This window comes from Charadrius vociferus, unplaced genomic scaffold, assembly GCF_000708025.1.
Source record: "Charadrius vociferus isolate BGI_N301 unplaced genomic scaffold, ASM70802v2 scaffold49, whole genome shotgun sequence".
Lineage (NCBI taxonomy): Eukaryota > Metazoa > Chordata > Aves > Charadriiformes > Charadriidae > Charadrius > Charadrius vociferus.
The window spans coordinates 2,150,488-2,175,845 of NW_009661375.1; the positions used below are offsets into that span (position 1 = coordinate 2,150,488).

Consider the following 25,358-nt stretch of genomic DNA (forward strand, 5'->3'; position numbering starts at 1 on the left):
TTCGGATGTGCGACTCAGAGTTAGCTGTATCTAAAGTTACCCTTCCCAGCTTTAAAGGTGAAATCGTGAGTCACACGCAAACTAGTGACAGATTTTAATATCATCTGTCAAAAATTCCTGCTTGACACAGAGCAGAATTATGCTTCCAATAACATAGCCTCCGTATTTCTAAAGGAGACTGCACTTGTTCCTGCTAAGCATCTTCAAAACAAAGCATCTCCTAATCAATCTATGGGCCGGGATAAGGCAGGGTGACAGGTCTTCAAGACTTTCTTCGGTCCTTACATAGACAATGATATGCCACGGAGAGGAGGTAATACTGAATCCAAACAACAACTTCTGCAACCCTGTTTTGCCTTTTAACATGCTTGCTTTAATCACAGAACTGTAGAATGACCTCCATCAGAAAGGATCTCTGAAGGACTCTGGTCAGAGCCTGGCTTAAAGCAACGCCAATTAGATCAGGTTGCTCAGGCATCATCCAGCCAAAGTTTGAGCACATTCCCCAAGATGAGCGTACCCAGGTCCTTCAGCCTCCTCCCACGCCACCTGCTTTAGCTCCAGAACATCTTTGTGGCCTCCCCTGGTCTTGCTCCAGTCCATCCATGTCTTGCTCGCTCCAGGGAGACCCAGAGTGGACAGAGCAGTCCGATGCAGTCTCACAAGCTCTGAACGGAGGGGAAGGATCACTGGCCTAGACTTGCTGGCTGCAGTCCCGCTAGTACAGCCCAGCTTGCCGTTGGCATTTTTGGCACTGGCACACTGCTGGCTCATCTTCAGCTTGTCTGCAGGGCAACCCAGCTCCCTTCCTGCAAAGCTGCTTTCTAGGCAGTTGGCCCCAACACGTACTGGTACATGGGGTGGTTGTTCTTCTCCAGGGGCAGGACATGGCTAATTTCATTACGGCCCTTTCCCCCAGCCTGTCAAGACCCCAGTATTGACCAGTACTCCCAATTTGCTATCTGAGAACTTTGCAAAAGTGCACTGAGTCCCACTGTTCTGGTCATGAGTAATTGTATTGTTGTACAGTATTATTCCCAGTTTTGACCGCCAAGGGATGACATGAGCAAATGACCACCAGCTGGACATCATGCCACCCTTCAAGCCCAAAAGGCCAAGCCAATTTTTCACTAACCATTCGCATCTCACAAATCTGGCGATAAGGAAACTATGGGAGGTGATATCAAAGGTCTTCCTAAAGACAAGGCAAGAGGATGAGAAGGTATAATAAAGGAATCAAGGTGATGATTCCAAAACGCTCGTAAGTGGGGACAGGAGATGAGAAAGGTGTTGGGGAGCTGTTCCTCTGAGAAGACACAACCTGTAGCAGTGTGCTTCCCTCACCACAGAAGCCTTTGATACCAGCTCTGTCTTTGGTGCTTCTTGCAATTTCCAACTGCAAGGACTGTTTGGAGGAAAAAAAAAAAAAATCACTGATTTCGGGAATACAAATACACTAAGACCTCTAAGAAGGTGAAAAACATGAATGGGGAAAAGACACACGTGAGGGCCATGCAAGAACCCTCTGAGGCCTTGGGGAAGAGATGGGACAGTAGCATCTCCAAGAAAAGCCCAACAGGTAGAGTAGGAGCCAGAATCTGATCAACCTGATTTCTTCTTAGGTACAGCACGGATATAGTGAGGCAACAAAAACGGGTAATGTAGACAGAAAGTACGGAGATCATGACTTAGTGTGACACCCACCCTCGCAGCTGGTCCTCTTCCAGCAGCATGGATTCAAGCACATACACTGAGACAATTGTCAAGGTTCCTCCTCCTTGTCAGAATAACCCCTTGATTTTGTTGCAAAGCAGCTGCATTTGGTTTTACAACTCCTGCTTGCATTATCTTACCCCAATTAACTTCTACGTCCTGATTTTAAAGGGACTCAGTCTACTAAAAACAAATGAGAGTTGCAAAATGAATCCCTTTGCTGTTCTTCCCCACATCTTGAATTCTATTTCTGTTCCTGCCACTCACCAGCAAGCTGCTAGTAGGTGAATCACTTCACAGTGTTTCTGCTTCCCTTCAAATTTCTCATCTATTTAGATAATAAATTTGCAGAGTAATAGCTGCCTTTAGATACAAAGTGGGTCTGGGCTCAACAAGTGCCTCTACCTGCTGCTGTACAGTATTACCGCTAATTGTCATCTTGGGCTTCAGCATATGCACGGTCACATGCTTCTGAGATGATCTCAGCTTCTCATTACAACATCCACTTTGTTTTTCCTATTTTAAACTAGCCTGCACTGGAACAAAGAGATCCGAGTGTCTGAAAAACGATGCCCGTGCGCTCTAACTCCCACAGTACCTACGGAGAGACTTTGGCGTGGCTAAGGCTCACACACAACAGACATAATTAACACACTGCTGTTGAATGAAGGGGGTGTGAGTGTACCTAATTATACCTACGCGTAACACTTCCAACCTGCATCATGTCCAACGGGTACTGAGGAATACATGTTCATCTGATGGCATCAGCTTAATTACCTCTCTGATTATGCAAGGAGGAGTAGGCAGAAAGTTTCCTTCGGAACGGTTCTGTCCCAGTAATTGACTGTTACTCTGGTGATGCCACGACATGCAATCAAATAATCAGCAAGAGGGAGCGAGCACAGAAAACAAAAAGGTCACAGGGACAAGCTGGCAGGCGGCACTGAGCAGAAACCTGAGCTACTCACCCGAAGGCATGGCTGGTGTTCCTCAAATTACCCTCTCAACTCAGGTGTGTGCACAGGAATATAGATGTACAAAAGACCCTGTGGCATAAGTAGGAGCAGCAGACGCCCGGATCTGCAAACTGTTTCCTTGAAACAAGTGTCTACGCTCATGCCCGAGTCACCTATAGCTCCTGGTGAGGGAAGGTGGGGAGACTTGAGAGTGTTACAAATACTTAAAGTCTTACAAATCCTTAATGGGAGGGTGCCAGGGGATGGGAACTGGCTTTTTTCAGTGGTGCCCAGTGACAGGACAAGAGGGAACGGGCACAAAGGTGACCATCGGCAGTTCCATCTCCACCTGAGGAGGGCCTTCTCTGCTGTGAGGGCGGCAGAGCAGTGGCAGAGGCTGCCCAGAGAGGTGGGGGAGTCTCCTACTCTGGAGCCATTCCAAACCCGCCTGGACGCTGTCCTGTGCCACTGCTGGAGGTGCCCCTGCTCTGGCGGGGGTGGCACTGGGGGAGCTCCAGAGGGCCCTTCCAGCCCCCACCAGTCTGGGATGCTGTGTTTCACAGAAAGAAAGAGGAAAAAAACAGTGTTCATGTGCCTCTGTCACCATATTCTCTAACAATACGGGGAGATTATCAAGCAGACGGTTCAACAGGTGAGTTGACGGTCATCTGTGAGACCCTCGGTGGCGCTGGACACAGAAAGCAGGCAGGGCAGTAGGAGGATACTATAAAGCATTAAGGATTTCCAAGCATACAGTAATAGTTACATCTGGCTTTTTTCACATCTGCTGAGCATAATTCCTCAAGCACAATCTGCGAACGACCATCACATGTGATGAAGACTCATTACAACGTGCCAAAGTCCCACTGCGCATCAATGTGTGGTGGCAATCGACCCAGGCCAGCGGGGAGCCAAGGTGCTCCCTGCAGCATCGCGCCATCCCCGCCGCCCTGTGCGTGCCATCTCCATCCACCGCGGTGAACGGCAAGCCACCACACGCAGATGGTCCACAAACCCTCCCAAACCCTAGCTGGCTGCTGGGACAGCTGATGTCCCCTGAGCAACCCATAGCCGGAGTGCACATCCACGGCAGGGAAAAAACCTTCCCAACTCTGCTCACAAGTCAATCAATCAAAGGCAGCCTGCCAAATCACACAACAGCCCCCGTGTCCTGCCATAAATGCCTGAAACCAGCGCGCCAAATCACTACGGGAACACGATGGAAACCCACAGCTGCCATAAGCCGCAGCTCTTCTCCTTAGTCACCTCTCTCATCAGTAACAGCCAAGTTCAGCAAAAACTGCTCATAGCAGTTATGCTTACAGACCTGATAAATGCAGAATAGCCACATTACCAGCAATTTTACGTTATGAACACACAATCTACAGCTGAACTTAAAGTCACTTGTAGCCACATTAATTACAATAAATATCGTGCATGTTTGCCACCTTACAGACACTTCTGTTTGTCTCTGCTTTGTTTCCATTTGATAGCCATCTCCATCACACGCCACCAGCCTTAAATTAATAACAGATGGACAGGCTAGGACTGCTCTATACCGAAACAGAATATCAAGTTCAGGTTCTGCTCTTCATTACTTAGGATTTTTCCTGGATTACTCTGGATTTACAATTTATATAACTCCTATGAAGTTACACCAGGTGAAGTTCTACCAAAGAGCTGCTGTATCGGATGAAGTCATACCAAATGAGAAAAGTTGTGCTTCAGAGTCATCAGCACATCAGTCACTGTCTTTAATGAGTTGTTGCAGTAATTACTGTACGTATTTAATCTCGCCCTTGATGATAGTTGCCACCAAGTTCTTCATGAGAAAGTGAGAATCTTTATCATTTTTCAGCCTTGTTTGCTTTTGAAATTACTCCAGAAGAGCAATTCCTGTTAATGTATCAAGATACCCTTCTCCCAAAATAAACGTGACATTTGTAAGGTGGAAATAATTCATTTGCATTGCAAAAATCAGATTGTGATCACCTGTCCTCAGTTCAGAATAGTTATGTGATCCCCCATTACTGCCACATAAACACGCTTCTGTTGCAGATGAGGTCCAACACGGCCAGACTGTTCCGGCTCCCACAGCAAAACCATCGCTCTGACAAATGGGAGTGGTAACAGCTCTCATCCTTTGTCCTCATGCGTGAAGGTGGATGAGTTATTACCGATGCTGAGAGGAAAGCTGCTCCCACCTCAGCTACACCTCTCCATGGCAGACAGCATTTCGTGCCTCTTCTGGTATGAAATCAAAGCAACTAATGAAGGACAAACCACACGTTAAGATTTTTGCTTTGTTTTTTTGTTGTTTGGGTTTTTTTGTTCCCCTGGCAAAATTAATGAGAGAGTAAATTAAGGGATTCCAAATCATTTTGCCGGATACCTTTGGAGCTGACTGCAACTCCCCTACTGCCAGTGGCTGCTTTAAAGCTGAGCTGTGAGTTTGCTTTGCAGTGGGTTGTGCGCGGTAATGGTACATACCACCGTTTGCAAGTCCCTGCTGTCAAATCAGAAATTCAGAAAAAGCTGAAGGCAACTCCTCGGAATAAAGCCGTCAGGACAGAAATAATGTGAAATGTGCAAGTGCAAATAACATTCATAGTTCATCTTAGATGCACTCAGCATGTTAATGCCTCAACTGTTTTGTTTATGTGCTACCTGTTTTCAGTGCCCCAAGGCATACACTATTAAGGCATAACCCAGCATAATCTAACCCGAAGTCTTCAAATGTTACAACATTTGCTGCAGAAGTGTTCTCCAGAAAACACCTCCCTGAAATTTCTAATTATTTAGAAATCTAAGCTGAAGATCTTGCTCTTTGGCATCAGGTTTATAAACCATTTCAGACACATCCTAAAGGACACTTCTAAAGGATCCTCTCCTTTAGAAGAATTAAAATCTGTAATTTCCATCCTCCTGGAAAGCAGTATTTCCAGTCAACACTTCTTGTGAGCAACCACTGGCATGAGGCTCTCGAGATCCATAGCCGTGATACAGCCACAAGGAGAGTGAGATCCACAACTGACTGACTGCTCGGTCAGGGGCAAGTCCAAAGCCAAGAGCAAAGGCACAAGAAATGCCACAATATGGAGACAGCTCGGTCAGAGACAGACAAGGCATATCAACTCAACTGCTTTAGAATTTTCATTTAAACCAATTAAATCTGAAAGAAAACACTCATTTAAATCAATGTAAGAAATCAATGTATAAATCGATATAAGAATCTATCAAATCAAGCATATAAAATCGTTTAAATCAATGTAAAATATAAAAAGGTTGGTTTTCTCCTAAAATATTTTGTTGACCAAAAAAAAATTAGCTTTCAATACAGCATTGAGAGAAGTAATTGAGTATTTGTTTTTACCCTATGCCCAGCCTTGACCGAGATGCTCCTTCCATTACCTTGCAGCAGTATCTTCTTTGCAGTCTGCCCGTAACACTGGACCTCCCTGACACTGGGGGAAAATGCAAATCCTGACATAAAATCCAGAGAGTGATAAATAGAGAGCCACCTAAATCTAAACTCTTCTTCAAACTTGGGGGTGGTGGTTGATGAGAAGGTCACCATGAGCCGGCAATGTGCGCTGGCAGCCCAGAGAGCCCCCCGCACCCCGGGCTGCATCCCCAGCAGCGTGGCCAGCAGGGCGAGGGGGGATTCTGCCCCTCTGCTGCGCTCTGCTCTGGGGAGACCCCCCTGCAGTGCTGCCTCCAGCTCGGGGGGTCCAACAGCAGAAGGACACGGAGCTGTTGGAGCGGGGCCAGAGGAGGCCCCGGAGATGCTGGGAGGGCTGGAGCCCCTCTGCTGGGAGGACAGGCTGGGAGAGTTGGGGGGGTTCAGCCTGGAGAAGAGAAGGCTCCGGGGAGACCTTAGAGCCCCTTCCCAGTGCCTAAAGGGGCTACAGAAGAGATGAGGAGGGTCTCTTCATCAGGGAATTGAGCCACAGGATGAGGGGGAATGTTTTCAAACTGGAAGAGGGGAGATTTAGGTGAGATATGAGGAAGAAATTCTTTGCCGTGAGGGTGGTGATCCCCTGGGGCAGGTTGCCCCGAGAAGCTGTGGCTGCCCCATCCCTGGAGGTGTTCAAGGCCAGGTTGGACGGGGCTTGGAGCAACCTGGGCTGGTGGGAGGTGTCCCTGCCCAGGGCAGGGGGGTTGGAACTGGATGATCTTCAAGGTCCCTTCCAACTCTAACCGTTCTGCGATTCTATCATTCATATCTATCATTCTATCATTCTAACAAAACCACCTGAAAACAGCATGTACAGTTTGCTCCTAAACAGCTCCTACCGCTACGTGGCTGCACACGGTCACATAGGCTTTAAGCAAGAGAACAACATCAAAACACAAAAGACAATGGGGACATCAAAGGAGCGGGCAGGGTCTCTGCTGGAGGCTCACCTGTTTTATTAGAGAGTCGGAAGGACACCATCTTGTCAGGGATGCTGCAGACATTCCTCACCGAGGCGATGCAGCTGTAATTCGCGTAGTCCTGAGGTCGGAGGTTCTTCAGCTTCAGGATCTTCGTTTCTCCCTGCATGTGCAAGAGAGAGTGTTAGGAAGAGGCTGAGGCAGAGGAACAAGCAGGGACGTAGGATACACTGAGACTGGCTTTCAGGAGGCAAAAGAAAGATGCAGAGGTGGCTAATTAGATGAAGATGTTGAAGTGGTCCAGAAAACATATTTTATTTAATTTTCTGAAAGAACAGCAGCTGGAATACCCTAAAACCATATCCCCACTTACATATTAAAGGCAAAAGTAAAGAGAGCAGCGAGGGGGAAATTGGTTCGATAGAGTCTTTCAAGTTGCAGCATTATTCAGGATAATATAACTTAAAGTACAATCTACATGATGAAAGAAATCACAACGTTCAGAAATCCTGCTGTTTTCCTTTGAAAATGAGCCACTGATGGATTTTATTTTTAGCCAGCAGTGGAAATGATGGAGCAGGGACCCAAACGGGATATGTAATGAAGGAGTTTCTTCCGACACAATCAAGAGAAAACTGGAAAATATCAGATTTCCACTGCAGTACTATGTGCAATGGGCACTGCAGAACCGGAAACGCAGGAGAAAAAGCAAGTTGCTGACATTTGTAGGTAAAATCTTACAGCATTGTCAGCAACAAGAGTGACAAAAAGCCAAAGGGAGTGTTAGATACAAAATCCTGAGCAGGCAGAGATGCCGTGGGACAGAGCAGGGAGGAAGAAAGCAAAGGGAGCACAGCAAAGCTCAACAGGGTGTCAGGCGCGGAGGGCTGCGGGAACATCAGATAAATCTGCATGTGTCAATACCTCCGCATTATTCCCTCTAGCTTCAAAATAACAAACTTCCTCGGGCTTTCAGTCTCCTCCTCCACTCGCCTGTGTTCAAGTCTTCGCCTGTGTTCACACTGATAAGCTAAAAACGTATCGTGCTTGGACAAGGCTAAGGCAGAACCCTGGCCCAGGGAGGCAGACACTCGGAACGGGCTTAAAAGACCAGATTTTGGCAAATGTTCATTACCACGTGTCCTGTTCATGCTCCTACAAGTTTTAATATTACCACAGCTTGAGCGACCTACTGACTTTCTTTTAACAATATCATGTCCACCAACTGCCCAGCTGCTATATAAGGCCGTATAAAATACGGTAGTTTGTGAAAATGCATGTACAGAACTAGTAAAAATCAATAAAAGAGAGGATACAGCTAGCCAGACAAGAAAAGAGACAGTCATGAAATCAAGCTTGGTAGCTTTGGAGCGTTGGAACTGAAGTGTTTTGTATGTGCAATCAGTCCCGCAGAAATTACGTGATTTAAGCACATAATTAAGCACACGCTGATTTAGTGTTTGCAAGACCAAGCCTTTTAAAGGCTGCTCCTAAAGATAGAGATCCTACTTTAAGAAGAGGTTTATCTGGGCTGGAGAAGGGCCCGATCCAGGCTAGTAAGAACACAGCTACCAAAGGCGTTGGGTCCTGGAAACGCAGAGCAGCCACATCCCGCCAATTCAATCCTGAGCTCTGGACCCCAAGTTGAACTCGTGGGCTGAACTCACAACGGTATCCGGAGCATGTCCCTGGATTGCAGAGATTTATAAAAATGTATATATTTTCTTCATTGGTTTGGATAATTAGTCTAATTATGTCTAATTGCATAATTATTGTAAATACAGCAAATTTAATCTTGTACTCAGGCTGTGCAATTACAATGTGCAATGAGGATGATGCAAACTGTTCGGAAAAAATTCTGCATCAAGATTTCGGTTTTGAGAAGTTTATCATTTCAAATACTCCCACAGAGGGGAAAGTCCATGTTTGTTCAACTTTTCTCCCCATGGCAGCTAAAATAAGTAGCTGACACTACCTGAACCATAAAAAAAAAAAAAAAAATCAATCTGGTCAACGTTCAAGAATCCATTTGTATATGCCCAGTTTTCCAGGTGCCTTCTATGATTTAATACAAGAAAAACACCAGAAAGAAAAACTAACCTTTTTGGGGGTACAATATCTTAGAACATTTAATTGTGTTACTGCTTTTTCTTTTAAGTTTCATTTGATTTTGAGATTGATGGAGAGGGACTTTATACAAGGGCATGAAGTGATGGGACGAGGGGGAATGGCTTCAAACTGGAAAAAGGTAGATTTAGATTATCTATTAGGAAGAAATTTTTCACTCTGAGGGTGGTGAGCCCCTGGGGCAGGTTGCCCCAAGAAGCTGTGGCTGCCCCATCCCTGGAGGTGTTCAAGGCCAGGTTGGACGGGGCTTGGAGCAACCTGGGCTGGTGGGAGGTGTCCCTGGCCATCACAGGGGAGTGGAACTGGATGGTCTTTAAGGTCCCCTCCAATCCAATCCATTCTATGATTCTATGATAATCCACCTTCAAAGCATTCACCAAAAAATGCCACCTCAAATTCGTATCGCTTGATGATCTGAAGTCAAATTCCCATCATCTCTTACTGTTTGTTACCATATCATAAGCTGAACCAATTATGCAGAGATGTGCAGTAGACGTTTATGACTCTTGAGCCTTTAATTACATCTTTTCTTCTTATAAACATATATCAGATCTTGTAGGCACCCCAACAAGATACGCTAATTCAACCTGACCTCCAATAAATGTAAAAAGGTTATGGATAAGCTTCCGACTATCAACATGACAATCTGATTTATTCATTAATTCAGCCCAGACAGAGGTTCTAGGAAGAATGCTCCTAGTAACCTAGAAATATTTATTTTTTAAAAAATAGTGAATCTAATTTCATGTGATGCATTTTATTAGATATGTTCTTATTAGATGATAGGGAAGGTAATCATCAGCATTTCCATATTGAAATATAACACAAAAAGTCCCATGTCAAGGGAGTCTCTCACTTTTTAATTAAAACATTAAAAAACTCCAGTTTACACACTTGAGTCCTAGGAAACAAGCCACAGATCTGCTAAACTGGGTCTGTACATGTTAAATTAGAAATAATCTCATCACATTTAGGAAACCAATAACTTGACTTTGTAATCTAATTCTCATCTCCGCAAGGTTCCAGGCTACACGTTTCTCAGTAAAATACCAAGCCACTGTAGCAATACAAAGCTGTCAAGCACAATAAAAAGAAAAAAACGAAGGTGCTCTCAAATCATTAGCTGAAAATTATTTATGAAAGTTGCAGGTTGCTTTCTGCTATGAAGACCAAATTATCAGACAGTTTTCACCTCTGTCTTTAGTTGTTATTGCTTGAGACTTTCCAAAGCAATTTTTTCTCCTTTTTGCCTTTTTTTTTTCTTTTTGCAAACACTGCCACACACTTTTGTCCATAGACAATAGGATATGCCACCTTTTCATTCTGAGAATGTGCAAATGTGCTAACAATAAATTAATCTGATCTAATCTGACAGACTCTTTTGATGGCCCAGTCTGCCTTCATGGCTGTGAGCGAGCGTAGGAAGACTTAAAGAAGCACTCCTTTCCATTTTTGCCACCTCATCTTTTAAGTGTGTAATTCTGGAACAAAACCTTATATTCAAAGAAGTGAAAGACAGAATAAAATAAAAAAAACCCAAAAACCAACACACACGGAGTTGCCATAGAGCCTAGCTTTCTTGAAAAGCTTTTTAGGCTGTAACTTCTGTGCAGAATCACTTTGCATTGTATTGGAAAAGATTAGGAAATAGCAGTCAAATCAGAGGTTTGGGCTTGCAGCGCCCAAGCAAAATGACTTCAAAGGTGCTCCTGCAGATAGTGCTCACCGTGCGTCTTCCCATCATTTCCTATGTCATAATTCAACAAAGAAAAAAATAAAATTAAAAGACGCATTTTATATCAGGAAGTCTTAGAACAACATATGGGTGCATTTGCGCTGAGTGTAGTTATCCGGAAGGCATGCTCACGTACCCACACCACCAACCCAGCGGGGATATGCAGGGAGACCCAGTTACAATGAATCTGGTGCAAGGAACCTAGGGAAAGGAAAAAAAAAAAATCCCGTCCCCTCATTCCTACCTGGGTAAAGAAGGGCTCGTAGATCTCCACTCCTTTATCAGACCCTTGCAGCAATACCTCTTGGCCGCGTCGCCAGCTGTACCGAACAGGCGGATTGGAGTTGGCAACGCACCTGAGAAACACCGTTCTCTCATAGTAAAACTGCTCTTTTGCTTCCCCGATGCTCTGGTGGACTGTTACTATTGGATCGTCCAAATCTGTAAAGACAGGGGAACAAAAAACAAACAAGTGAGATAAAGTCAGGCTTCAGTTGACCCCACGATGGTTCTATGATGGGAAGCGCGTGCATCGCCTCGTATACAAGTCAACAGCAAAATAGAGGCAATACAGCTCTGAAAGCCACAAATGTACATTTTAGGGCTTTTGCAGCAGAACCCTGTTTTAGAGTTTGTTTTCATCTGTACAGCAACAAGAACTGGATCTTCACTTACAACTCGGGCTTTTGGATATAACAATATATATGATACTGTACAGGACAATATCAATTGTATTTGTTACGTTCCCACTAATACTTAGGTTTCACCTGTTTTTCATCTTTACTACTTGTTTCCTATGTATGATTTCTATTTAAATGTTGCTTAGACAAAACAGTTTATAAAGCTTTGGAAATAAATAGACAGACTAATTTGCATCCTAATGGTAGGATCCACTAGAGCATAGATCATGTGAATGCATCTGTTTTCCTTTAAAGCAGCAATTTAATACAGGAAAAAATGCATATTCCCTTCTTTCAGTTACATGCATTTAACTTCAAGCAGGTAAATTCATCACAGGCTTTAGAACACATTTCTCTTGATTAAAATACAGATCTCATATAACTACTCCCACCACAGCAGCTCGAAGAAAATTAGATCCCCACAACAGAATTCACTCATCATAAATAGGGAAGAAATAACAATAGCCCTTGGAATGTGAGTACATCTAATTAATTAATTTGGTCTTTATTCCATCAGGAACAAGTAGATTCCTGTTTGCAGGGTTTTACTATTGTTTATTAGGAGCTTTCTCTGAAGGTACAATTACAACGAACAAGGAAAAAACCCAAAACAAACAACAACAACAACAACAAAAACAAAAGAAAAAAAAGAATGGCCATCTTTACTATAAACTAGTTAAAAACATTCAACCTCCAAATATTGGGGTTAGTAATTCTCTGGCGAGCTTGAGGGAGAAGAGACTCTACCCGGAGGGCTGGCAGCCATGGGGAAGTTGCTTCTCTAAGTCTAGTCCCATGTTTCAAGGGTACGTCCAGGTTTGGTTCCTACAGTGACAACGCAGGGACCCGTGCTGTTACCCACAGCGTGGGAACAACTTGCCGAATTATCCCTGTGCCGATGCGACCTGCACGCACACAGCAACAGCACGTTCCCAAGTGCAACTCAGCCTTGGCTGAAATAATTTCAGAACCTTAGCAGCAGTGTTTCTTCCGTACAACAAAATATAAATAATGCTTTAAGAAGCACTTAACTGATTACTCATCCACAAATTTAACCCTATTTTTGCAAAGTCTTGTGTGAGTAACTATCCAAATGCCAATTCATTGGGTTTCTTTGAGGCCATGATTCAGTGAAATGCAGAAAGAGGTGCTCAACTCTTGGCAGGACCACCGGTGTCCAAGGGAAGACCGTCATGCTCAAAGGCACCTGCGCACTTGAGCCCCTTGTCAACAGTGTTGAAAACAAGGACAGTCGTTTTGGAGGAAGCATCACACGCATTTTACCCCCATGTCCTGTCCCCAGATGCCAGCCAAACACCACCATCACCACCACAGCGTGTGGTGGCCCATCAGCACAGTAGTGCTTAAAAAATTTGGGGGGGTTGACGGCTTTTAAAAACCAGAGGCACTGCGGCAGAGGTGCAGGGAATTATTAAAGGAAGCCCATCATTAACAGCCTGAATAGATCAGCATGTTTCAAACGTCCACGCTGAAAAGCAGTTTCCACTTAAAAATTATTCTTTAGATGCTTACATTTTGATTTGCATAACAAGAATAAAGCTTGAGAGTCTCTTGATTAATTAGAAACAAAACCTGTTCCAAAATTCGGAATAATTCAAGCAATAATACCTTGTAATAGTGCACGGATTTCAAGTAAATGTTACCTTCATTCTACTCTACAAAACATTTAATTTAATATCACAGAAACAAATTATGAAACTGTTGCTCCAAATTAGGATGGCATTTTCTAATGAGATTTCATTTTTGTTTTAAAGGTTATTTTAAATCACAGTAGCATTTGAAAAGGGATGAGATTGCTGAAACGTTATGTCTTCTACTCATGCGATAGAAAATAAAAAGAAGGAAATTAGCTTCTTTCAATTTCTAGGCCAAAACACCTGTTCCCTGTATTTTGATGAACAACAGAACATTTCACACCTGAACGCTTTCCAGCATCTGCTTATTAAAGCACATCCTTAGACCACAAACAAGGATGACTGACAGCCAAGAGCCTCCAATACCGAGTCAGGGGACTCCTCTTTGAATCTCTCACCCCTAGATGAAGGTGCATCCTCTCTGGTGAAATCCTCAGAGATCCAGGTCTTGACTCAGCTTCATTTTGATGAAGTTAATCAAGACTGGGCAGACTACATCACTTAATGCTTAAAAATGGGACTTGAGGGGCTTGCAAGGTCTGCCAGTGTAAGGTGGCAATCAACACCCCAACATAAGGCAGTCTGAGGCTGACTGGCCCAAGAGAGCTTTGCAGAAGAGGCCTTGGAGGTCCTTGTGGAGAAGCTGACCTGGAGATGGCCACCCACATCCCAGGCTGCAACAGCAAAAGTGCAGCCAGCAGGTCCAGGGAAATGATCCTATCCCTCTACCTCACAGCTGCCAGACAACATCCTGAGCAGCCTGTCCAGGTCAAGACAGGGACATACTGGAGCGAGTGCAGAGGAGGCCACCAAGATGATCAGAGGGCTGGAGCAGGTGCCATACAAGTAGAGGCTGGGGGGAGCTAGGTTTGGCTTGCCTGGAGAAGATAAGATGAAGGGGAGATCTAATTTCCATCTTCAACTGACTACTGGGAAGTTATAGAGATGAAGGCAAAGATGAAGGCAAATTCGTCTTAGAGGTGCAAAGAAAAGAGCGTGAGCACCAAGTTGCACCAAGAGACGTTCCTCCTGGTTATAAGTCAAAACAAATTCCCCAGGCAATCACACAAGCACCCAGAGAGGCTGTGGGATACCTTCCTCAGAGACATTCAAAGCTTGACCGGACACAGCCCTGAGCAATCCAACCTAACTGTGAAGTTGTCTCTGGTTTGAGCAGGGGGTTGGACAAGAGGTCCTTTCCAACCCAAATTACTCCATGACACCATAAGCTGTGATGCCACTGCTTGCTTGCGCTACCTGCTCTCTTGTAATGGGTCCACGCTAGATGGGTGGTCACCCCCTCCGACACCAGTACACCTCTACAACACGGAGAACCAGGCACCCTCTTTCCGCATGACTCTATGCCATGACAGGGGATGGATTTTGATAACGGTATAGGGAAACCTCAGAGAGATTTCAGTTGGGAATGCAAATGCAGCAAGCCCCCTGCCAAAGCATTTCATAATGGTCAATTAATAGCAAATCTGCACCGCAGAACTTGACTGATTTTTTTTCCATCGGCAGCGCTGGAAAGATCTCGACAGCTGCATCAAAGCAAAAGAAGCAGCACTAATAGGAGACAAAATAACGCTTGCAATTGTTGTGAGATTTCAGTGAACACGCAACCGCCCGCCCCGCTGCCGGGCAGGGTTAGACAAATGTTTTACTGGATGGTTATACAAGACTGTATTTTGCTCAGGCAGTGTGAGAGCTGCAAACATAATACAAAATATGCTTTTTTTATGATACTGCCAAGGTGTTCCGCAGAGTTATTACAATGGAGGCATGCAACTGCCAAATTCATTGCCTGTAGACAGGCTATTTTAAAGTCATCTGATCTCGGTGGCATTAATGCCCACTCGTCAAAGCTCTCCAGAACTCCGGTTTCAATGTCTAATTGGATTGTTACTAATTGATATTCAAACTTCCAAATAGGCTTTAAAAAAACCCCCACTATTTAAAGCTCTGTGCGTATGTGTGAGTATCTGTGGGTGTTTGTTCCCTAAAAGCTCTGGAACAGTCAGGGACTCAGCAGCCTTGGAGGGAAGCTGTGGCCTTCAGGTATTGCACAGTAATTAACCTGGGAAGAGGAAAGAAATCAGGGGAAATCACTGAAGAGACAGGGAGATCTTACTGCAACGGAGAAAGATTTAGCATTGGGAAGCTCAACAAGATGAATTTTTGACATGCTTTACAAGAGGAAAAAAAAACCTCAAAAATTTTCATTTTGGGTTGATCAAATTATGAGAAGTTAACTGACTAATCATTCTTTAAATTAAACTGAAGTCATGGGTGTTGCTACATAGTTAAAGCCTATTAATCAAAATGAAAATAATTACAGAAGTATGTTTTCCACTGAGGTTTATGCCACCGTTAGGTTCAATTTTTCAGTCTTTAATCTTTGAATTGAACCAAACAGTTTCCAAAACCCAGATGGCGCAGGCATACTAAACGCTGTATTGGAAGAATTCCCTTCACACATCCTTAAGCTCTCAAACAAACAGAAAACCCAGCAGAAGCATTCGAAATGGGTCTAATCTAAATGCAGTGTGAATTGCATCACGCCGGTCAGAGATGTTGGCGTGGAAGGTGCGCAGAAGTGTGGCAGATGCTATTCATATCTGCTCTATGCCGAATGGGTTATCAAAGACTGGAACAGGCTGCCCAGGGAAGGGGTTGAATCGCCGTCCTTGGATGTATTTAAAAGCTGTCTAGATATGGTGCTCAGGGACATGGTTCAGAAGTGGACCTGGTAGAGTGAGATAATGGTTGTACTTGATGATCTTAAAGGTCTTTCCCAGTCATACCGATTCTGGGAATGGCAAAGCACCGGAGGCACAGCACCGTCTGTGAGCAGGAGACACAGCCCATCTCCTGCCACCCTCACCTGGGCTCCTGGGGAGTTTCACACATGCAAACAGGGGAGCAGGATCACAGACTATATTTGCTATATCATCTTTTTTCAGCTGCTGGGACTACACAGCTTGCTGATTTCATTTGTTAATTAGCTGCCTTTGTCTTCAGATGTTCAAAGCAAGCAATGCTTGAAAGTCAGGATAATAATAAAACACGCATCTGGTAAACTGATTGAAACTGCTTCATCAAGACAGGCAGAGAGGAGACAGCAGTGACGCATATATTTAGCCTGCCTAGCTCGTAAGTTATTCTTAAATATAAAAGTACGATGTTTTTCACGCTATTTTTCTTACTATAGCCTCCTTGACCTAGCACAAGCTATCAATAATTACGCAGGTTTGAAGTGCTTTGAGGTACTGCATGATATAAAGCAGTTACACATGATTCAGAAAAATGCACAAAAAAATCAACAAATATATATTTCTGGCATACCTATGGAAAGGATAATGAGCTGTCTTGCGTGCCATCCATTAGTACACGCAGTGCAGAGACGCAAGAACTCCAAACAAGCTGGAAACAGGGGAGTCACGTTACCTGGAGCTCCACATAAGATATTTTCCCCTCTACAGCCCTTTAAACAAGATTTATTATGCATCTGCAGTGCTGTATTGCATGTGCAGTACAGATACAGGAGTAGAAAGCAAGCATCACTTACAAGGCCAGCTCTTGTAACAAAGCAAGTCTTTCTGGCTTGCTCCCACAAGACGAAGAGCGTGACCCTGGGAGACCCCTGATGAGCTTATATTGATTTCCAATACCATTTTGGGAAGATCAAACACATGCTAGAAGGCAGTTAACATGTTCAAACACAGAAGGACAAACAGAATGACCTTAGTAGTCAACACCACCCCGTGCAGCTCGAGACCATTTCTGCCCACCATGCTTTACCGAAGGGTGGAGTCTATCGACAAAGTATACAAGAGAAACGTAATGAACCCTTGGTGATGTAGTTTTAGAGAGAAAATGTTTGCTTTACTCTTTTCATCATCATAGAATCATCATAGAATGGTTTAGGTTGGAAGGAACCTTGAAGATCATCGAGTTCCAACCCCCCTGCCATGGGCAGGGACACCTCCCACCAGCCCAGGTTGCCCACGGCCACCTCCAGCCTGGCCTTGAACACCTCCAGGGATGGGGCTTCAACAACCTCTCTGGGCATTCTGTTCCAGTGCCTCACCACCCTCACAGTGAAAAAATTCTTCCTAATACCTAATCTAAACCTGCCCTCTTCCAGTTTATAGCCATTCCCCCTCGTCCTGTCACTACATGCCCCAGTAAAAAGTCCCTCCCCAGCTCTCCTGGAGCCCCTTTAGGGACTGGAAGGCCGCAATAAGATCTCCCCGGAGCCTTCTCTTCTCCAGGCTGAACACCCCCAACTCTCTCAGCCTCTCCTCACAGCAGAGGTGCTCCAGCCCTCGGGTCATAGATGAGGTTATAAATATACCTGATTGAAACTCGCATGAACTGTTCATAGGAACATGTCCTAATGCCCTGGGGAGGATGGCACAGGGCATGCAGCCCTGCGAGAGGGCGCCAACTGATTTGTTTATCGAAGAACACCAAATTGAGGCAATGCTCATTACTTATGAGATCAAATTAGCATCACAGCGCCTGGACAGTCGATACACTGGGGCTGAGGGTGAATGCAAAATTCACAGCAGAAGCAGCAGCAATCAGCCACACCCACACCAATACTGAATTTCTACACGCATGTGCATGTGCATATGCAAATAAAGACCGGTGGATCTTCCAAAGAATGAAGAGTCGGATGCTCACACAGAAGGACATCCATCTGTGAACCCCTAACAGAGGTTCACACGCAAGACTGTACCCCGGCACGGTCTGAGAGAGACACCGGCAAAGACTTTTGGGCGCAGTCCTGAAAGAGATGGCACTGCTGGGATCTCTGCGTGCGGGAAGAGCAAGGATATAATTTTCTTTCATATATAGAATTGCTGACCTGAGTACAGGATCTCAATCCGGTATCAGCCATTGTTAAGCAACATTAAGAAATTAAAGGGCAAAGAAAAGAGCAACAGCAAAGTACTTACGCACTAGAGCAAGTACTTATGACTTCGGCTTGCAGTGAAAGATGTAAAGAGCAAGAGGCATTTAATTTCTCAGAAAAGAAGACCGAACGGTAACTTCATTATAGGATGTAAGCACCTCATGGTGGGAAAGCAGCAGGTACAAAAGAGCTCTTTTGGCTACCGGTAATATGTACAACAAGCAACAATAGCTGGAAACTGAGGGAAGCCCAGTTCAGTATGGGAAAGAATCAGACTTTTTTTTTTTTTTTTTTTAAGATAAAGCAGTTGGAGGGAGAAACAGACTACCTGGCACATAGAGGATTCCTCACCTCTTCAAACCAAGCCCAGATGCTTTTTAGTGAAACACAAATTATTACATTCAATATAAGAACAGCTGCAAAACAACCCCAGATAGGGCTGTAACATAAAGGAGGTCAAACCAGACTGATGTCACGGTCAATTCTAGTGTTACATTTTATGAAAAAATGTAATTAAACAGAGAGTTGATTAAAGAATTCCAGATAATTATCATTAAATCAAGTACACTTGAATCAAGAAATCGAGTTATTTAAACTATCTTTTCATTCCACTTGCATTAGGCTATACCGGCGTGTCAGCACGCTTTGGTTGCCCACGCTGCCGCACGTGGCTGTGAAAAATGCTGATGAACCACCACTCTCCGTAAACAAAGCATGTAGGAAACGAGTTAAAGCCACTCTTACACGGCAGGGATTGAGAAGACAGCTAGATAACAGGACAGCAGCTACAGAAGCACTCATAAGGTATGACTCTGCTACAGGATTTTCACTTTCCAATGATTTATCTTCCTCCTATGAAGTAAGATTCAGATATAAGCATACAGAAAATGGACAGTCTTCAAGAAACACAAATTCTTATCCCAATGTGTACAGTTGCTTGAGGAGGGTTGGACTAGATGATCTCCAGAGGTCCCTTCCAACCCTAACCATTCTGTGATTCTGTGATTCTGTGAGGAATTCTGCCATAACTGCCTTATTATTATCCTTGCTTTTCTAAACCGGTAACCTTGCTTTTTAATTTTCTCTGTACCTGTAAAGAAACCACATGGAAGATTACATTATAAAAGAACAAAAGGATTCACCAACCAACCCAGGAGAAACAGGCACTAATACTAAAGGCCACTTGACATGCACAACACGTTACTAGGAATAATTGTTACAAATAGGACTTTTTAACATCATAAGTAAGTAATTATTGGTTGTATAATCCCAAACCTAATTAATGCTTGCTCCTCCATTTTTTAAAGAAAAGAAACAATTTTGTTGAAGTAACAAATATCAAACTGGGTTAAGAAGGTCTAGTTCTAGACCACATCCATCTCCAATTAATGGCTTCAGAAAAAATCTTCCCGAGACTACTCACAAAGTTTAAATCCCTGTTAAAAACTACATTCTGAACATAACGAGTTCAAACGGTGGTGCTTTCAAGGGTAGGGGCTCCTGATAACACTCCACTGCTCTCTTACTGCCGCCTTCTGGACTTTATATGTTCTAAAATCAGCACAAAAACATTTTACTTCAGCAAAAAAAAATATGTATCTGATAGTCCATGCCTATATAACAGAAAGTGCCAGGTCTCCTTCCCCTTGCCCCGTATATGTTCTGCTCTTCCAAGATTCACATTTATTTTCCAGCGTTAAACTCTTCACCGTTAAATATGTCAGTATAGAAATCTCAACAGCGCTCTGCATACTTTCTTGCAATCTCTACTCTTAAAGATGACTGTATTTTTCCCAGTTTTACTTGAACAGAATATCAAATACGCATTTTAGGAGAAGAGAAATAAAAAGAAAACCAAGACTAGAGGAAATAAATAATAGTGAGTGGATGATGAAAAAAGGAGGGCACGTAAGAATCTCCTTGGAGGCAAATGAAGATGACAAATCCAACAAAACTAGAGCAAGGAGGAAGAGGAAAATGAACCTGCCCAGATTATTTAGTGCCCACGCCTGATCCCAGACAAGCAAAATCTTTCTGCTGACTTGAAAGGAATCCCCCAGCCAGTCCATTTGAGGACTTTAAGCTAAAATCCCATCCACCTTGGAAGGGACCCTTAGGAGGTCATCAAGTCCACATCTTGCTTCTCGCCATAATGATGATGCTCATCAATTTTGCATCATCAGCAAAAATTAATACCAAAAATATTAATGTGGTATGTAAATGCAGCTGAGTCCCAAAGAGCAGCTAAGATTTGCTTCCTTAGATAATTGCGTTTGACTGCCCATCTGCCAAACCTCCCTTCCCCAAAACCTTCTGAGCTTTCTAGCTTCTTTTATCAAAATTTCAAATGGGGATTGAGATCCCAAAGGTAATTAACCTCCAGCACATTATATAAAAGCATTGGAGGCAGGTGGGGAGAAGCGGGCACTGGCGCAAGGCTCAGATTAGCTGAGGGAAACACTGCACCGTGAGCTCATCCTGGCCAGCAGGCACACAGCCAGCACCCCGGCCTTGGGCACCCATGGGTGTCCTCTGCAGAGCCCATCATCACTAAGCTATCATAGATTCATAGAAATGCTGAGGTTGGAAGGGACCTTTAAGATCATTGAGTCCAACCATCACCCTACCCTGACAAAACCACCTCTAAACTATGTCCCTCAGCACCACCTCTACCCTTTTTTTAAACACCTCCAGGGATGGCGAATCCACCCCCTCCCTGGGCAGCCTATTCCAATGTCTAATAACCCTTCCAGTGAAAAAATGTTTCCTACTATCCAATCTAAACCTCCCCTGACATAACTTGAATCCATTTCCTCTCGTCCTGTCACTTGTCACCAGGGAGAAGAGCTCAGCCCCCACCTCTCTGCACCCTCCTTTCAGGGAGCTGTAGAGTAGTTCAGGGACACCATGGGGAAGAGTGTGTCTTAGGGAGTGGGAAGGGAGCTGGAGGTGCAGGGAGGAAGGACACAAATCTGCAAGAAACTAAGTTTTATTAATTCTGTTACTCTGATAATACAAAATAATGTATAGTTATGCAGGTGGAAGACCTTGAGCTATTGGGTTAGATGCCTTCTGCAGCGCTCCTGGTGGCCCTGCATGTGCTTAGTCTCAGGGCTGAGCCTTCCCCTGCACTTTTTGCTCCTCAGCTAAGGGGTATGAAGGGAAGGAGAGCATTTCTGGTAGATAAGAAGACAACCCACACTACATCTCTTCAGAACACCAGCAAAACCTCACCTTCCAGAGAAGCAGCCTACAAACCAAACCACACACCAGGGAAGTTTTCGGATACGTACAGTTGCCAGAAGGAGAGTACTCCCAGTTAGCATTAGCAAATTTGAAAGACATCGTAAGCCATAAACTCAATGCTTTATATAATCTAGGCCTATTTCTGTTATGGCTCAAATCAGATTCCTACAAACAGACTGAATTTTCAAGCCATTAATATGGTCTATCTTTCCACTCGAGGGATATTTACGGCATCAATTATCTTGAACCTCATCTGACATCTACTCATCTCAGACTGATCTAACTACAGCTATTATCATGTGTTAGAGACAGTTTTAATTTAGAAAAGGAACGGCATAAAAGGCATTCAAATAACCTTACAGCACTCGTACGAGATTTTTTTCAAGGAGGAAAATAAAATCTGCATACGCAGCCAGGTAATACTATGGAATTAATACTCTGTAATTAATTGCAAGCTTTTTTCTTTACTTAAAAATACTGATGTCTGGAGAATTATATTGAGGAAATTCTGCAAGGTACTTCCTCAGCAGCTATTCAGGGCTAATTAAACATCATTGAAATGAGCTCAACACGAAAATACAAATCTTCCTCGGCTGATCCTAATAGAAATTTTGCATTTCCATTCCCGCATGCATGCATATTTAACATTCACTTCTTAATTTTCACAGGCAAGGCTGTCAGTATGTGTTAGTCAGTTATTCTAGTGTTTACTGTAAAAGGTTTAGGTCTTTGGACATCCAGAAATGGGGGGAGGGGGGGATGCTGTGGCTGCTCTCCCTCCTGCTGACCAGCACCTCTCCCATGATTCATTGTTTTCTGTCTGTCTACTTCTATTATCTCTTTTTTTACATAAACCGTGTCTGTCAGTCTTCTGGGTTAATACATCCCCTACTACCGCAGTTGTAGTACCATAACTGAAGTGTATTACTCTCATCACAATATTCACCCATCATTGACATAAGCATACACACGTACACGTTTTAAGCTAATGGCAAAATAATCCTACTTCGGACTCTTTTAAAAACTGCCCCTTTCAGAGCATCCCTAATCCAGTAAAGCTGCAGAGGGGGAAGCGTAACTCGGTGCCAGCAGTGAGCAGACTGCGGCCGCAGCGGAAGCCCTGCTCTCACCAGCCGTCCTCGGAGCATCCCGCCCGGGCCGGAGGACCCCGGGCAACAGCGTCCCTCCCTGGTGCTCAGCCCCCGAGCCACATTCCGAATAATGGCTGTCCTGGTTTGAGGTAAAACAGAACCAGTTTTGTTCAGTAACTTCGCTTCTTAGCTGGGCCTCTCTAACTACTGAAATGAACAGCATATTGTGCAGGCAATGTTCACTCTCTCAGAGTGATCAGACCTATGTCTATAGCTGATGCCCAGCCACGGTGTGCAGAGAGGCTCCTGCTTATACCCATTGCTATAACCCCCAAGGCCAACCAGCTTTGGTATGTGCCCCGTTGGAGGGTCGGAAGCGGAAAAGCGCAGAGGGGTCCCACCTGCGGGGAGGAGCGGACAGGACAGGTGACCCAAAACTGACCAACGGGGTATTCCATCCCATCTGCCTCATGCTCAGTATAAAGGCTGAGGGAGTTCCCGTCCGTCACTGAGTCAGCCTGGGACTGCCCCAGTACTGGCCGGTGTCGTGACTGTCATCTCGGGAGCTTGATACGGTTTTGTATATATTGTTTCTTTTTATTTTATTATTAATATTTCATTAAAGTAGTTTAATTCCTTCTAAACTCGTACATCTCTCTTTCTCTCCTCTGCCTCTCTCTTTGAAAAGGGGTAGAGGGGAGCATCTGTCGGTCCCATCTGGGGTTCCCCAGGTCCCCAGTAGCCGATTTGTCCTAAACCACAACAATAGCACACAGCAAATGCAAGGCAGAGTGAGCAGCGAGTCCTTCTCTTTTCCTAAAGAACAAGAAATCAGAGCATGCAAGAACGGCACGTTTGAGTGGGGGTGTCCAGGGGAGACACCAGAGGGGAAACATCGCGGCGTCCCAATGGGAATGGCGTTATCTGACACTCTGTGTCTTTGCAAATCTCTCCAAAGGTGCTTTTCCATGCTCACCCCGGGCACATCAGGATGAGGGCTCCCACCGGGGCTCCCTCGCCTGCCGGGTACGCGGGTGCTTTGGGCTCCTCCTCGGAGCACAGGACAGTCCCCCCGTGTGTGTCCCCCGCTGCCGCTGCCTGGTGAGCGGGGACAGTGCAACCGAAACCTCCAGAAGCCCCAAACTCCGTGAAACAGCCCCAAACCAAAGAGGCGAGTGCAAGCAATGGCAAGGCACAAGCAACAACCTGAAAAAGCGCTCACCAACTTAAGCTGCGCTGCTGTATCTTCAACCTCCAATAATGTATTCCGAACAGAGTTTATTTTAGTTAAATTACCCAACGGCAAACGCAGACTAAGGCAGTGGGGATGAGGCAGTGCCAGTTCTCACCGGTGCTGGTGCACACACAGATGACCAGGAGTTTGGCAAGGCTGACACAAGCCAGAGAGGTCTGGTCCTCCACGGGCGCTCGCAGGGAGCCGGTTTGGTGCTGGGGGACAAGTGGATTTGGACTGAATGAACCCTAATGATGTCACATGTTGGTTTTCCATCAGTAAACGTGTTAATATTACTTTTACCACCTTGGTTCAAATTTTGCTCTCAGGTGATCTTAAGGGTCTCTTTCCAACCAAAACGATTCTATGATTCCATTCTACGAATTCCCAGGGCTCCTGGGGAATTTGGTCAGTGCAGTCTCACTCTCAAGCTCACTTTTCCATCCTCTGTGACATACAGCATCCCCTCGTCCCCAAAACCCTTGAGGGGTATGACCCTGGCATTCCCACCCAGATAAACTACTCCTGCTTCAGCTGCACAATCAATCAGGAGTTTTATTTACAGCAACATAGAGCATTTTTCTTTCTTTCTTTTTTTTTTAAACAGCCCCCTGGAGTGGTTGGACTCTCCTGATCCTACAAGCTAAGGGCAGAACGACTAACACATGCTTACAACTTCGCTGCATCTGCCATTATCTTCTGAGCCAGCAATATGCTCTTGTGGCTAAGAGGACCAGTGGTCTCCTGGGGTGCATTAAAAAGAGCGTGGCCAGCGGGTCAAGGGAGGTCATCCTCCCCCTCTATTCTGCTCTGGTGAGGCCACAGCTGGAGCACTGTGTCCAGTTCTGGACTCCCCAGTTCAAGAAGGACAGGGAACTGCTGGAGAGGGTCCAGCAGAGGACTACAAAGATACTCAGGGACTGGAGCATCTCTCTGTGAGGAAAGGCTGAGAGCCCTGGGGCTGTTCAGGCTGGAGAAGAGAAGGCTGAGAGGGGATCTCATCAATGCTGATCAGTCTCTAAAGGGCGGGTGGTGAGAGGATGGGGCCAGACTCTGGTCAGTGGTGCCCAGTGACAGGACAAGGGGTGATGGGCACAAACTGGAACATGGGAAATTCCATCTCAACAGGAGGAAAAACTTCTTTCCTTTGCGGGTGGCAGAGCACGGCACAGGCTGCCCAGAGAGGCTGTGGGGTCTCCTGCTCTGGAGGGGTTCAAACCCGCCTGGATGTGCTCCTGTGCACCCTGCTCTGGGTGCCCTGCTCTGGCAGGGGGTGGGACTGGGTGAGCTCCAGAGGTCCCTTCCAACCCCTGCCAGTCTCTGATTTTGATAACACTGTAAGAAGATTATTTTGATCGGGAAGGAATCGTGGCGTGTTGCTTACTCTCAGAGGAGGAGCTTGACAGGCCACAAACCCACAGCTGCACTGGGGTCTCTGCTAAATCCCCAAAGCAGCTCGTGCTCCTGACAAAGGACGCAGAGAAGTGCCGCTCCTGACACAGCCACGCTCTGTCCTACCACGCTCGGAGCTGCTTCTGCAGGCTGCCCACAGAGCTTCCAGAAACAAAAAACTTTGTCCTACCATTGAACCACCTTGGAACATTTTTTGGTGAGGTTTGT

The 25,358-nt window shown here is 45.0% G+C and overlaps 1 protein-coding gene across 1 annotated transcript in view; it reads right to left on the bottom strand.

Annotated features, from left to right (window-relative positions):
- MDGA2 (MAM domain containing glycosylphosphatidylinositol anchor 2) overlaps positions 1-25,358 on the bottom strand; it is a 271,179-nt gene that overhangs the window by 186,723 nt on the left and 59,098 nt on the right. The window contains exons 3-4 of the mRNA XM_009893924.1: positions 11,153-11,349; positions 7,077-7,209 (exon numbers count right to left, since the gene is read on the bottom strand). Coding sequence (XP_009892226.1) covers positions 7,077-7,209; positions 11,153-11,349 — 330 coding nt within the window. The remainder of the gene's footprint in view (positions 1-7,076; positions 7,210-11,152; positions 11,350-25,358) is intronic.